This window comes from Scyliorhinus canicula, chromosome 18 (genome assembly GCF_902713615.1).
Source record: "Scyliorhinus canicula chromosome 18, sScyCan1.1, whole genome shotgun sequence".
NCBI classification, from domain to species: domain Eukaryota; kingdom Metazoa; phylum Chordata; class Chondrichthyes; order Carcharhiniformes; family Scyliorhinidae; genus Scyliorhinus; species Scyliorhinus canicula.
In genome coordinates this window covers 81,972,576-81,986,329 of record NC_052163.1, presented here as the reverse complement: position 1 = coordinate 81,986,329, position 13,754 = coordinate 81,972,576, and the positions used below count along the sequence as shown (strand labels likewise).

The 13,754-nt window shown below is 51.7% G+C and overlaps 1 protein-coding gene across 1 annotated transcript in view; it reads left to right on the top strand.

Moving 5' to 3' along the window:
• The window catches only part of LOC119952926 (procathepsin L-like), a 46,264-nt gene extending 41,776 nt beyond the window's left edge, over positions 1-4,488 (top strand). Inside the window, 2 exon segments of the mRNA XM_038776558.1 lie at positions 2,748-2,910; positions 4,439-4,488. Coding sequence (XP_038632486.1) covers positions 2,748-2,910; positions 4,439-4,488 — 213 coding nt within the window.
• The last annotated feature ends 9,266 nt before the right edge of the window (positions 4,489-13,754 follow it).

The window sequence follows — 13,754 nt, the reverse complement described above, 5'->3', positions numbered from 1 at the left end:
GGACAGTAACCAGGGGCCGGAATCGAACCCGGGTCTTCAGCGCCGTGAAGCAGCATTGCTAACCACTGCTCCACCGTGCCGCCCTCACAGTCACTGTTCTCCCTGTTGATGCTGCTTCATGTCAGAATTGTCCCTCTGTATTGGATGTCATTCCCGATCAGCCTCCTGCAGCATCTCCCAGCTGTTTGTATCAACATCACACAGATTCAGCTTGTTCTTTACAGCATCCTTCAGATCCTCCCCCATTTCCTCCACACACTCATGTTTCAGTTCCTAGGGCAGCACGGTGGCGCCGAGGTCCCAGGTTCGATCCCAGCTCTGGGTCACTGTCCGTGTGGAGTTTGCACATGCTCCCCGTGTTTGCGTGGTTTTCGCCCCCATAAACCAAAGATGTGCAGGGTAGGTGAATTGGCCATACTAAATTGCCCCTTATTTGGAAAAAATTAATTGGGTACTCTAAATTTATTTTTAAAAAATTTTTAATGTTTCAGTTCCTTGTGGGCGACACATCTTTGTCTGTTTACATCCAGCAGAGTTGGGATTTTATTGGGATTGTCCCAACACTGTTTGATTTTCCCAGTTTCCGCTCCTCACACTGGCTGATGAGGCCCTCCCTTTTGATACCTCAAATGGGTCTGAGATGCTGTGAAACTGTGAAGCATTTTGATTTGAGGGTAACAAGAACTTAAATTTATGATGCGCTTTGACATAATGAGACGTCCCAAAATGCTTCACAGGAACATTATAAAACAGAATGACATTGTTGCGGGAGTTTCACATCTATTCGACTATAGTTTTCCTCACTCCCCAACTGACCAGACAACACTTAGAGTTTCAGTTCAACACCTTTATTCTAGCTATATAGCAGAGGAGCTGAGCATCCACTCGGTGGTTTACCAACTCACCGATCATAGAAAATACAGAGCAATTATACATCTGTGTATCTCCCAATTAATTAACATACACTAATCAAAAGAATACATTGGTTTGAAAGTTATCCATGTCCATTTACAATTAAAAATTAAGATTACCTGGGATCGCACACTGTCACAGTTAGTACTGCTGCCTCATGGTGCTGAGGACCCGGGTTCGATCCCGGGTCACTGCCCATGTGGAGTTTACAATTCTCCCCGTGTCTGTGTGGGTTTCACTCCCACAGCCCAATGATGTGCAGGGTAGGTGAATTGGACATGCTAAATTGCCCCATAATTGGAAAAAAATTGGTTGGGTACTCAAAATTTATTTAAAAAAATTAGGATTACCTAATGCATTACATATGAGTATAGTTACCAATCATAACCAAGACTCGGATGTATTATTATAATATCGCCAAACATGTATTTCTCTCTATTTATCTGTTAATTGCTAAACATGAGTAAGATAAAGATATGTCTGAGACATGGGGCGGGATTCTGTGATCCTGAGGGTATGTGTTGACGCCGTCGGAAACCCCGGCGCGTTTCTCGATGGCGTCAACACGGCCTCAGGATCAGCAATTCTGGCCCCTACAGGGGGCCAGCACGGCATTGGAGCAACCTTCGCCGCTCCAGCTGCTGATCCCGGCGCGAACTGGGCGCCGTGGGATCCGCCGCCGCACCAACCACACCACCGATTCTCCACTCTGCGTCGGGGTGGTGTGACGCGATTCCCACCGGTCGTGGGGATTCTCTGGTCCGGCCCCGGGCTGAGAGAATCCCACCCATGGTACTTATACTTCCATTCTATTGCCAGTGTTTTGCTCGGAATCCACTCTGTGGGCGGGATTCTCCCCTACCCGGCGTGACGGAGGGTGCCGGCGTAGGGGAGTGGCGCCAACCACTCAGGGGTCGCGCCTCCTCCAAAGGTGGGGAATTCTCCCCACCTTTGGGGGCCAGCCCCGCGCCGGAGCAGTTTGCACCGGTAGACTGGCGCAAACACCCGGCGTAGTCGGTAGCGGGGCTGGCCGAAAGGCTTTCGGCGGTCGGCGCATGCGCCGGCAGTGACGTCAGCGGCAGCTGGCCGCTGACCTCACTGCCGGCGCATGCGCGATGCGGGGTTCTCCTCCGCGTCCGCCATGGCGGAGGCCGTGGCGGCGCGGAAGGAGAAAGAGTGCCCCCACGGCACTGCCCCGCGGAGTGAGCGGGGGGCCCTGATCGCGGGCCAGGCTTCCGTGGGGGCACCCCCCTGGGTCCGATCGCCCCCCGCCCCCCCCAGGACCCCGGGGGCCCGCTCGCGCCGCTGAGTCCGCCGTTTCTGAGGTGGTGTACACCTCGGCGGCGGGAGAAGGCCTCCCAGCGGCGGGACTTCGGCCCATCCGGGCCGGAGATTTAAAGGATGAGTTTTAAAAAAATGAAATCCCGCCGGCGCCAGCTGTTTTCACAGGCTGCCGGCGGGATTTGCACAACGCCGGTTTTTTACCGGCGGGAGAATTAGGAGACCTGCGGGAGCGGAAATCACGCCGCTTCCCGCCAATTCTCCGACCCTGCGTGGGGTCGGAGAATCCCGCCCTGTGTTTCTGAAGCTATGCTAACTGCAGCATTGGTGAGAAGGTAACCAATCAAAATATTCCCACCAATAGACAAGGAGATCCTTCAATAATTACCACATTGATAATTGTCCCATTTTCATTTAAATATGGGAGCAATTGACGTGTCGTCAATGTCTGAAACACAGCGTCGTTTTTAATATCCAGGGGGCTGTGTAAGGCTATCTCTGAAACTTTGAAAAAACTTTGAAGTTTAACTTTACACATTGTCTTTAACACTTAGGAAGGAAAATGCAGGTTCAACAAAAAGAGGGTTGTTGCCACAATCAGGGACTACAGACATGTCAGAAGCAACTCAAGGAATTTAGAAAACGCAGTGAGTATGATCGGACCTGTAGCTGTTGCTGTTGATGCAAGTGGGCGAAAATTCCAACTTTATAAACGAGGTAAGACACAGAAGCTGCAGATCAATTAATCAATTCGATATAAAATGTTAAAAATCACACATCCAAACAAACTTCCTGTCATCTATTTTATTATTAATTATTTCTCAATATTTATAATGGAAATGATCGTACCCCTTCACCTCGTTCATGTTTTCCACCCCCAGTGCTTCATACTCTCCAGTTCTGTCAAACACCATAGGGTTAAAATTGGATCAGGCTGGTAATCGAGTGCAGGAATCGTGATGAACAATTTATCCGCACCCATTCGTAGTGATACAGCCAGCTCAAAAACTTGGTGCTGCTGCTAATTTCACTGATAGTGATGACGTGCTCAGTGCTGACGTGCTGCTCAGGGTCTGCAACCCTCAACAGGGGTCCAGGTTTGACGTTAGCACAGTTACAATCCCAACGGAGGTCACGGGACAGGGACCATCAGGTTTACTGTGCCCTCTGGGGAATATGAACTTCCCAAGCAAAGGAGTGGGGATTCCTCTTAACAGGTGTAACCCATTGATGTACCATCAATTGAACGCGAGACGTGTTGCTGGACAAAAGTCTGGCTTTAATCAGCTAGATGCTCGATTACAGTATATGGACGACCGCCGGGAGTACTGGGTATTTATACCCCGCCCTGGAGGCGGGGTTAACTCAGCCTCTCGACCAATCGGGGAGCCGTCACATGACTGGTCTCAACCAACCGGTCGAGAGGCACATGACCGACCACAGCCAATGGTAAGCTGGTGTTCTGCACCAATGGCAGGCAGCTATGCTAATCATACCACTACACCCATCTCGTATAAAAACCCCAACCTGGATACAGGTCAGGGAAGGAAAAACTCCGGGGAGTGGTGGTGATTTGACTTAAGTAATAATAAATCTCTTTGTGCTCTAAGCAACGGCTTATACATAGCTGCTTACCTCAGATCTAACAAGCACCATTTAAAGTGAGGCTGGACAGCTTAAAGCCAACCTGTATATCTTAAAGGAGCAAATGCTGGAACTCAGGCAGAGACTCTGCCAGCCAGCAGGCCAGGCAGCAGCCCCTAGGTTCTCTGATACAGCACTGGAGGCCTTGGTCCAGGAGGTGGACAGGAGAAGAGAGGTCTCCTTCCTCCAAAGGAGCAGGAGACCCTCCAGACAGACATTGAGAAGGCAGTGGGATCAGGCAGCGTCATGGCCAATTTACGTTTAAACTACTCAATTAATTTTTTCCAATTAAGGGGCAATTTAGCATCCACCTACCCTACACAGCTTTGGGTTGTGGAGGCAAAACCCACACAAACACGGGGAGAATGTGCAAACTCCACACACCCAGTGACCCAGAGCCGGGATCGAACCTGGGACCTCGGCGCTGTGAGGCAGCAGGGCTAATCCACTGCGCCAACGTGCTGCCCTCACCCACACACAGTTAACACTAATACAAACATCACACCCACACCTCACAGCTTGCACACACTGTCAGATATTCAACTACATCGCCCAAACAGATTGCAACAAACTCAATGACACACCTCCCTCTCTCTTGCAGGACAAGGTGTCCATAACCAGAGGCAACAGCACCAAACCGGCAGAGACTAGCATGGCAGTAGGGGGGGCTCCATACTGGAAATCATTGGTGCAGCCACGACTGCGCCATGGGAGCAGTTGATCGTGGATCGTCTGCGGAGACATCTTATATCAGCATACCTCCGAGGGATTGTACAGTCATGGACGAGTCTGTACCGTCAGCGGCTGGCTGCAGAGTCTCGCCCTCTGGCATCTGGGTGGATTGCACTCTGGCGTCTGGGTTGGATCCACATCCCCAGCGTTGGGTGCTATAAGTGCATCCTGTGTTTGAGCCCCAAGTGATGGCTCCTCGTCACTCAAAATGACAATGCACAGGTCATCTTTTTTGAAGAACCACGTAATGGCTTATCCTCGTGTGGCAATATTATATACGTATCATCCATCGTCATGGAACTATATATATATATATAATATATATATATATTACAGCCACATGGTATAAGTATCATCTGTTGTTATGGAGCTGCATACAGATGCAGCCATCTGCCTCGAGTATTGGGGAGTCCACTACCGGAACCATTCCATAGGCCTGAGATGATTCACCTTATACCTGTGGAGCCAGTTTCCCCAGAATGGGTACTATATCTTCGGTCATTAGTTTGTTCGCTGCTGAGTTGTCTTCCTCTAAAGTTGCTGCTGCTGCAATCTCACTTTCAGTCTGTGCATTTGCCATCTTAGAGCTTTCACACTTCTCAGTGTCCTGCGCAGACTGAGCGCCCCTTCTGAGCATCTCGTCATTCCTGCCAAACCAACAGAGTAGCGCTTCACAGGCTTCCTCATCTAGTTTACCATCACTCCCATGAAACAACCGTACTAGCGTTTCACAGTCATTCTCATCTGGCTCACCCTCTGAACCCTGACTTTCTTCATTATCCTCATGGTCTTCATAAATCTCATCGTAGTACTCATCATCAAAGTCAGCATCACCTGCAAAGACTTCTCCTGTAAAGTGCAACATTGCAGATGGAATTGTGTGTTCACGCAGGAGACGGCCAATTTCAAAGTCATCAGCGATTCGGGCTGCAGAACTTTCATTTAACATTCCAATCTGTGGAACTTCAGGAGGACTGAAGAAATTGAAGAATTAATCATTTGGTACAGTTTTTGTAACTGTTTTCTGACTACTCTGACTGTTATGCTTTGGCTTCATTTTAATGGTTTTCAGTGTGACATTTTTTTCTTTCTTTCAGTCAATCTGGCACCCTGTGCATCCTATGATTTCTGGGTCATCACAGAATGAGAATTGAAGCTGGTCATGTCGTGATTCCAGCTAGTATACTTTCGTAATTACCTCATTTGTAAAATAATCATTTGGCTCAAACTTAAACTCCAGAGTGAAGCTCATTGGCTGTTCACGCTTTGAACATTTAACGTTCACATATTGTAGATGCTTTAATATGGGCTCATCATGCTCCTGTATCTTGCCACTGAGTATATACACCTTCTTGAAGACTGTTAACCAGTATTTTGGAATTCCATTTGGCTCTTCCAATTCTTCATCTGATTTGTCGTCCTCCGCCTGGACGTTGGCTTGTTTCTCATCGAATAATTGCGCAGCTTATCTCGTTGAGAGTCGTAGTAATCTAATACAATAATCGCTTATTGTTACAAGTAGGCTTCAATGAAGTTACTGTGAAAAGTCCCGAGTCGCCACATTCCGGCACCTGTTTGGAGAGGATGGTACGGGAATTGAACTTGCGCTGCTGGCCTTGTTCTGCATTACAAGCCAGCTGTTTAGCCCACTGTGCTGAACCAGCCCTATATCATCTGGCCACTCGCTGTCTGGAACATACAGCCACTCAACTAATTTCAGGGCCTCACACCATCCGCTCTTATGATGGACTCGCTTTTCATGTCCACAATTGAAATTGGTAACATGTGAGTTGGGTCGTGCACCCCTAATTCAAGTTCTCATACACCTAGCGGCTCAATCTCCTTTCTCCTTCCCACTGTAGTGTATCGGCAGTCTCGTTTGATCGACAACTTTTGGTTTAAGTGCAGCACATGCAAATCAGACAGACTGAGGAGGCTGGCCCTCATTCCCATGTTGAGGTGGCATTTTGTCAATGTGTCGTTCATCAACACGAGAGTTGTCCATCTGCTTTCGATGGCATCAGGTTTGTCATTACTATCGTCACGACTGTTCAGAAGGACTTCTTCACTTTTTATAGTCGGACTCAACTGGGGCGGGATTCTCCGAGCCGCCCGCCGAAATCGCGATCGGCGAAGGGGCGGAGAATGGGCGTTAATCGTGAAATCCGGTCCGACGCCGCTCTGCGATTCTCTGGGTCCACGGAGAATCACCTCAAATCGCGCGCGCGGTGCGGATAGGGGGCTATTGACAGCGGCCCCCCCACGGCGATTCTCCGACGAAAACTGACTGAGTTCCCAAAGGCATGGTTCTAACCACATTTTGCCTGTCAGGATCGGCCAGTGGCGGCTGGGGAGTCAGTCCGCGGCCGCCCTGGTGGGGGGCGGGGGGGGATCTTTCACGGGGTGGTGGGGAGGGGATGGCTCACAGATGGCTAGGCTAGCGATCAGGGGCCACCGATCTGCGCGCGCGATGTCGGGGGGAGGGGGCCTATATTTTCGGGGTCGGTCCGCACTGTGAATCCACCATGTCGCGCGGGATGCCGCTGACGGCCACCGCCGTACACATGTGCGGACTCCCAACCCGAAGTGCATGACCCCGTATCGGCAGCCAGAGCTGCGAGGAGTACTCCGGGGCCCTGCTAGCACTCTCCAGATAGATGAAACACCCGCGTTTTGCCGCTGGAGTGGGGACATAGCTCCAGCCCCATTAATGGAGAATCCCGCTCCTGGTCTTTGGTTGAAATGAGATCAATGAAGAACTGTTCTTCCGGTGGCATCTCATCAACTGCGCCTACTGATCTGATTTGGTCCACTGTGGGACGCGAAAAGCATTGTTTCGCAAAATGATTTGTACGGCCACACCTGGGGCATACGTTTCCATGTGCTGGACATTGCTGTGGGCCGTATCGATTGCCTATTTCTGGCACAAGATGGGGGCTCCAGTCTGCCATTTAAAATGGGCGACCACACTGCGACCGCATTTTTTATTGAACTGCATCACAGTGCTGATGGCGCTGGCGTCTTCTTCCATGTTAGCGCCAAAATGTTTCAAACTGAGTGTACCGACCTGCTGTGCAGCCAACTCACTCGCATGGCAAATCTTAAATCGCATTTTCCATTTTCTGATCTTCTTCCCGTAACAATGTCTCATGGACCTTATCATGTGGGGTGGCACGGTAGCACTGTTGCTTCACAGCGCCAGGTCCCAGGTTTGACCAGCTTGGGTCACTGTCAGTGGGCAGTCTGCACGTTCTCCCTGTGTCTGCGTGGGTTTCCTTCGGGTGCTGTAGCCACCTAAAATGGCCACCTGCAAAGGACCTGATGGAACCATCAATTCACTAGACACGTGCTTTAAGATATGAACAGTGGTTTTAATCTACTTACAACAGAGCCAGCCTGTTCCACGTTGAACTCTCGATGAACTGAACGACTGGCTCTGAGCATTGGTATTTACACAGCAGTCCAGGGGGAGAAGTCATGGGCGGAGCCAAGGGTGGAGCCCTGTACAAACCCCTAAGAATTCCCAGCGCTACTCCCCCTAGTGGTCGGGCAACGCAACTGCGCTTATCAATGCATGGTCTCATGTATATACAATACAGTGTGAATTACGGAGTTACATTCACCACATTCACCCACTACAAAAAAATCAAGTCCAGCGGGGGTGGTGGTTCATAAATTGAGTTTGTCCAGTGGTCGAACTGTCCGCTGCGATCTGCGGAGCACCAGGGTTGCAGCCTCTTGCGGTGGCTGGACGGGTGTTCTGGGTTGGGGTACGATGGCGGACTCCAGGGAAGATCTCGTCCGAGCTCCATACCCGTCTGGTTCAACTGGGGACTGGGGGCGCTGGGGGTTAGCCAGTGCGGGCGCGCGGAACAGGTGGAGCGAGCTAGTGGGCTCGGGAGCGCGAGGGGGCAGCTGGGTTACGCGGAACCAATGCAGCGAGCTAGTGGGCTTGGGAGCCCGAGGGGGCGGCTGGGTGGGATGTAGAGTGAGGGGTACCTCTGCAGTGATAGTGGGGGTGCTGGATCCTGCGGGTGCTAGGTCCCGGAGGGATACGGTGTCCTAACGGCCGTCAGGGAACTCAACAAAGGCGTACTGGGGGTTGGAGTGAAGCAGGCGCACCTTCTCTACAAGGGGATCGTTTCCTGAGGAGTACAGGGCCCAGTGTCTTCAGCCATGCCGGAAGTGAGACCCCCGTGGTAGTGCCCCTGGAAAAACTAAAGAGCCGCTCGTGAGGGGTCTGATTGGTCCCTGTGCATTAGAGGGACCTGATAGCGTGGAGCGCATCTGGGAGGCATTCCTGCCAATGGGAGACTTGGAGATTCCTGGACCGGAGGGTCAGTAGGACGGTCTTCCAGACCGCCGCATTCTCCCTCTCCACCTGCCCGTTCCCCCTGGGGTTATAGCTGGTAGTCCGGCTCGAGGCGATGCCCTTGTCGAGCAGGTACTGACGCAGCTCGTCGCTCAGGAAGGACGAACCCCGGTCGCTGTGCACGTAGCTGGGGAAACCAAACAGGATGAAGATACTATGCAGGGCCCTAATGACTGTGTGGGAGGTCATATCGGTGCACGGGATAGCAAATGGGAAGCGGGAGAACTCATCTATGACGTTTAAGAAGTAAACGTTCCTGTTAGTTGAGGGGAGTGGCCCTTGGAAATCGATCGCGAGGCATTCAAAGGGCCTAGAAGCCTTGACCAGGTGGGCCCTGTCTGGTCTATAGAAGTGCGGTTTGCACTCCGCACAGATCGGGCAGTCTCTGGTGACGGCTTTTACCTCCTCAGTGGAGAAAGGCAGATTTCGGGCTTTGATGTAGTGGGCGAGCCGGGTGGCAGAGGTCATTGTGGATGACTTTCAGGCTATAGGTGGAGAGTTCGATCCTCCACTGCAGAGTTTTATCGTTTTTAATTTTGCCCCATTGCGAGTGGTCAAACATAAAGGCAACCGATCGTTAGTCGGTGATGAGGGTGAACCTCCTACCTGCGAGGTAGTGCCGTCAGTGACGAATAGCCTCCACCATGGCTTGTGCTTCTTTTTCGACTGCCGAGTGTCGGAGTTCCGAAGCGGAGAGGGTACGGGAGAAAAATGGAACTGGCCTTCCTGCCTGATTTAAGGTGGCTGCTGGAGCTACCTCTGAGGCGTCGCTCTCAACCTGAAATGGAGTGGATTTATCCACCGCCCGCATGGCCGCCTTGGCGATGTCCTCCTTGATGCAGTTGAAGGCCTGGCGCGCCTCAGCTGACAGGGGAAATAGTGTGGCCTAAAGAGTGGGCGGGCTTTGTCCGCATATTGAGGGACCCACTGGGCGTAGTAGGAAAAGAAACCTAAGCACCGTTTGAGGGCCTTTGGACAATGAGGGAGGGGGAGCATACGGTCCGGGTCTGGGCCGAGGACTCCGTTATCCACGACATAGCCGAGGATGGCTAGTCTGGTTGTGCGGAAAACGCATTTCTCCTTGTTATAAGTGAAATTTAATTTCTGAGCTGTCTGGAGAAAATGGTAGAGGTTGGTGTCGTGGTCCTGCTGGTCATAGCCGCAGATGGTGACATTGTCCAAGTACGGAAACGTGGCCCGCAGCCCGTACTGGTCCACCATTCGGTCCATTGCTCGTTGGAACACCAAAACCCCGCTAGTGACGCCGAAGGGGACCCGGAGGAAATGGAAGAGGCAGCCATCAGCCTCGAATGCCGTGTAGTGGCGGTCCTCTGGGCGGATTGGGAGCTGGTGGTATGCAGACTTCAGATCCACCGTGGAAAAGAGCCAATACTGGGCGATCTGGTTTACCATGTCTGCAATCCTGGGGAGAGGATACTCATCAAGGAGCGTAAATCTATTTATGGTCTGACTATAGTCGACAATAATACGGAATTTTTCCCCGATCTTGACGACCACCACCTGAGCTCTCAAGGGGCTGTTGCTGGCCTCTATGATCCTCTCACTGAGAAGCCTTCGGACCTCCAATCGGAGGAACACCCTATCCTGCAGGCTGTACCGCCTGCTGCGAGTGGCTATGGGTTTACAGTCCGGGGTGAGGTTGGCAAAGAGAGGAGGGGGGAGTTTCGCAACGTGGCTAGGCTGCAGATAGTGAGTGGGGGTAGAGGTCTGCCGAAACTGAGGGTGAGACTCTTGAGATTACACTGGAAATCAAGGACTAATAAGAGTGGGGTGCAGAGTTCGGGCAGGACGTAGAGCTGGAATTTGGCATAGCTAGCGCCTTGGATTGCAAGCGTCATGGCGGTGCGCCCTTGGATCTGGACAGAGTGGGAGCCCGAAGCGAGGGAGATAGTTTGCCGCGTGGGGAAAACGGGGAGCGAACAGCATCTTACCAGATCTGGGTGTATGAAGCTCTCTGCTCCCGGAGTCGAAAAGGGACGGCGTGCTGTACCCGTTGATTTGGACCGTCGCCAGATGCTTCGGGCGCGATTGGTCCAGAGCGACTGCGCTGAGTTGCGGGTAGTCGGCGGCTCGATCAGCTGTGCTGGAGTGGCCACGTGATGACTGCCCTCTGAGTTCGTAGTCGTCGAGGTGAGTTTCAGAGTTTGAAAGGGATGGATCCCAAGTTGGCCGCCCCCATGAGTCGCACATGGCCGGCCGCATGGAGGAGGATTGCCAAGATGGCTGCCCCCATGAGTCGCACATGGCCGGCCGCATGGAGGAGTATTGCCAAGATGGCCGACCCCATGAGTCGCACATGTCGGGTGGGGGCGGAGTCGGCATATAGGCTGCAGCATTTCGGGGCCTGCGGGCCTGTGAATTCAGTGAACAAGTGCTTTGAGCCGTGGGAGGGTTAGAGGCTGGGGCTTTCTTCACCAGACACTCTGGCATAGTGTCCTTTTCGCCCGCAGCTGCTACAGGTCGCGTTGCGGGCCAGGCAGTGCTGCCGTGAGTGCAGATCCTGGCCGCAAAAGTGGCAGGCTGGGGCAGCATTGTGGCTGGGCGGCCGCGTGGCGCAGGCCAGGGGGAAGTCACTGGTCGGGGGCCCATGACGGGGTTGCGTGGTCCGCGGGGAACAAGGTGAGGCTGCGGAAGGAGACCTCCATAGTGGTAGCAAGTTCAACAGTCGCTTCAAGATTTAAGGCCCCCTTTTCCAGCAGTCGCTGGCGCACGTAATTTGACCTAAGGCCCGCAACAAAGGCATCGCGTACAGCAAGTTCTCTATAGAACATAGAACAGTACAGCACAGAACAGGCCCTTGGGCCCTCGATGTTGTGCCGAGCAATGATCACCCTACTCAACCCACGTATCCACCCTATACCCGTCACCCAACAACCCCCCCCCTTAACCTTACTTTATGGGACACTATGGGCAATTTAGCATGGCCAATCCACCTAACCCGCACATCTTTGGACGGTGGGAGGAAACCGGAGCACCCGGAGGAAACCCACGCACACACGGGGAGGACGTGCAGACTCCGCACAGACAGTGACCCAGCCGGGAACCAAACCTGGGACCCTGGAGCTGTGAAGCATTTATGGTAACCACCATGCTACCGTGCTGCCCTCTATGTTCTGCCGCGGTAACCGCCTGGTAATTACAGTCACTAGATAAAGTTTTAAGCTCTCTCAGGAATTCTGCGAGTGATTCCGTAGGCCGCTGGCGGCGAGTAGTAAACACGTGTCGCGCGTCTACCTAATTTACAGGCCTTACATACATTTTGTCGAGTAGCGCTAGGGCTTCAGTATACGAACCGACGCAGTTTAGTTGAGTAGAGATTCTGTGGCTCACCCTCGCGTGCAGTAGGCTCAGTTTCTGCTCCTCTGTTGTTTCGGCTGTGCTTGCTTCCGTCAGGTAGGCTTTAAAACAACCGCAGCCAATGAGAAAACATTTATTTTGCCTCTGCATCTTGCGGGTCGAGTTCCAGTCGCTCAGGCTTGAGGGCTGATTCCATAATTGATCCTGACAGTTTCTTAAGTAGATTAAATTGATGGAACCATCAATTCACTAGACACGTGCTTTAAGATATAAACAGCGGTTTTAATCTACTTACAACAGAGCCAGCCTGTCCCACGTTGAACTCTCGATGAACTGAACGACTGGCTCGGAGCATTGGTATTTATACAGCAGTCCAGGGGGAGGAGTCATGGGCGGAGCCAAGGGTGGAGCCCTGTACAAACTCCTAAGCATTCCCAAAGCTACTCCCCCTAGTGGTCGGGCAACGCAACTGCGCTTATCAATGCATGGTCTCATGTATATACAATACAGTGTGAATTACGGAGTTACATTCACCACAGGACCATGGGAATTGTGGTCTACTTGGGGCACAGACTAGTACACAGCCTCTGTGTACTGTGCAAAGAAGCCAGACCTGACAGAAACTTGCACTTATTAAAAGGTCAATCACCATTTACCCATGACAATAGAGCTCGAATCAAGGAATGGCAACAGTAGCAGGCTAACCAGCGCCACTTCCCCTTATTTTGAAAGGCATTTGTGCCTGGGACAATGATAGCTAGGACCCGCCCAGCTATCGAGTTATCCGCCCCCTAATTGGCCAGGATCAATGAGGGTGATCAAAACCCTATCAATCCATCAGATCTGGAGTTTGGACCGCCCCAAAGGGCGCGAAAACCCAGGGGAATTAGAAGAACTGCAAACGAAGAGATCAGCCTCTTTTGGACCAGCCTGTGTGCGATCAATTGCAGCACATCAACCAGCCAAGTTCAAGGACACGCGATCGCTACCTGAAGGACAAGCCCAGCCGAGACAAACCTGACTACTTCCAACCGACCCACGGGGACAAAGATTAAGGCCTTATCTCCCGCAGAGAGCTGGTCACCCCGAAGGTAAATAAAGGTCATCTTAGTTATTAGGTATAGTTTAGTGCGTAGCCACGTATTTATTAATAAACTGTCTATGAATGAATATACTGGTTGTGTGGTCATTTGGTCAATATTAGAAACAGCTTGTGGTTCACATAGAAATAAAGAGGTCAACAGTGCTTCGATTTCTTCCCAGAAGTCCCGAAAGACATACTGTTAGGTAATTTGGACATTCTGAATTCTCCCTCTGTGTACCCGAGGAGGTGCCGGAATCTGGCAACTTGGGGCTTTTCACAGTGACTTCATTGCAACGTTAATGTAAGCCTACTTGTGACAAGATTCTTATTATTGTTATACGATATGCCAACAGTATTTGGTCGTGGATCATTGATGATTTTAGATTACTGAAATTGCAGACTGGGCCTTCA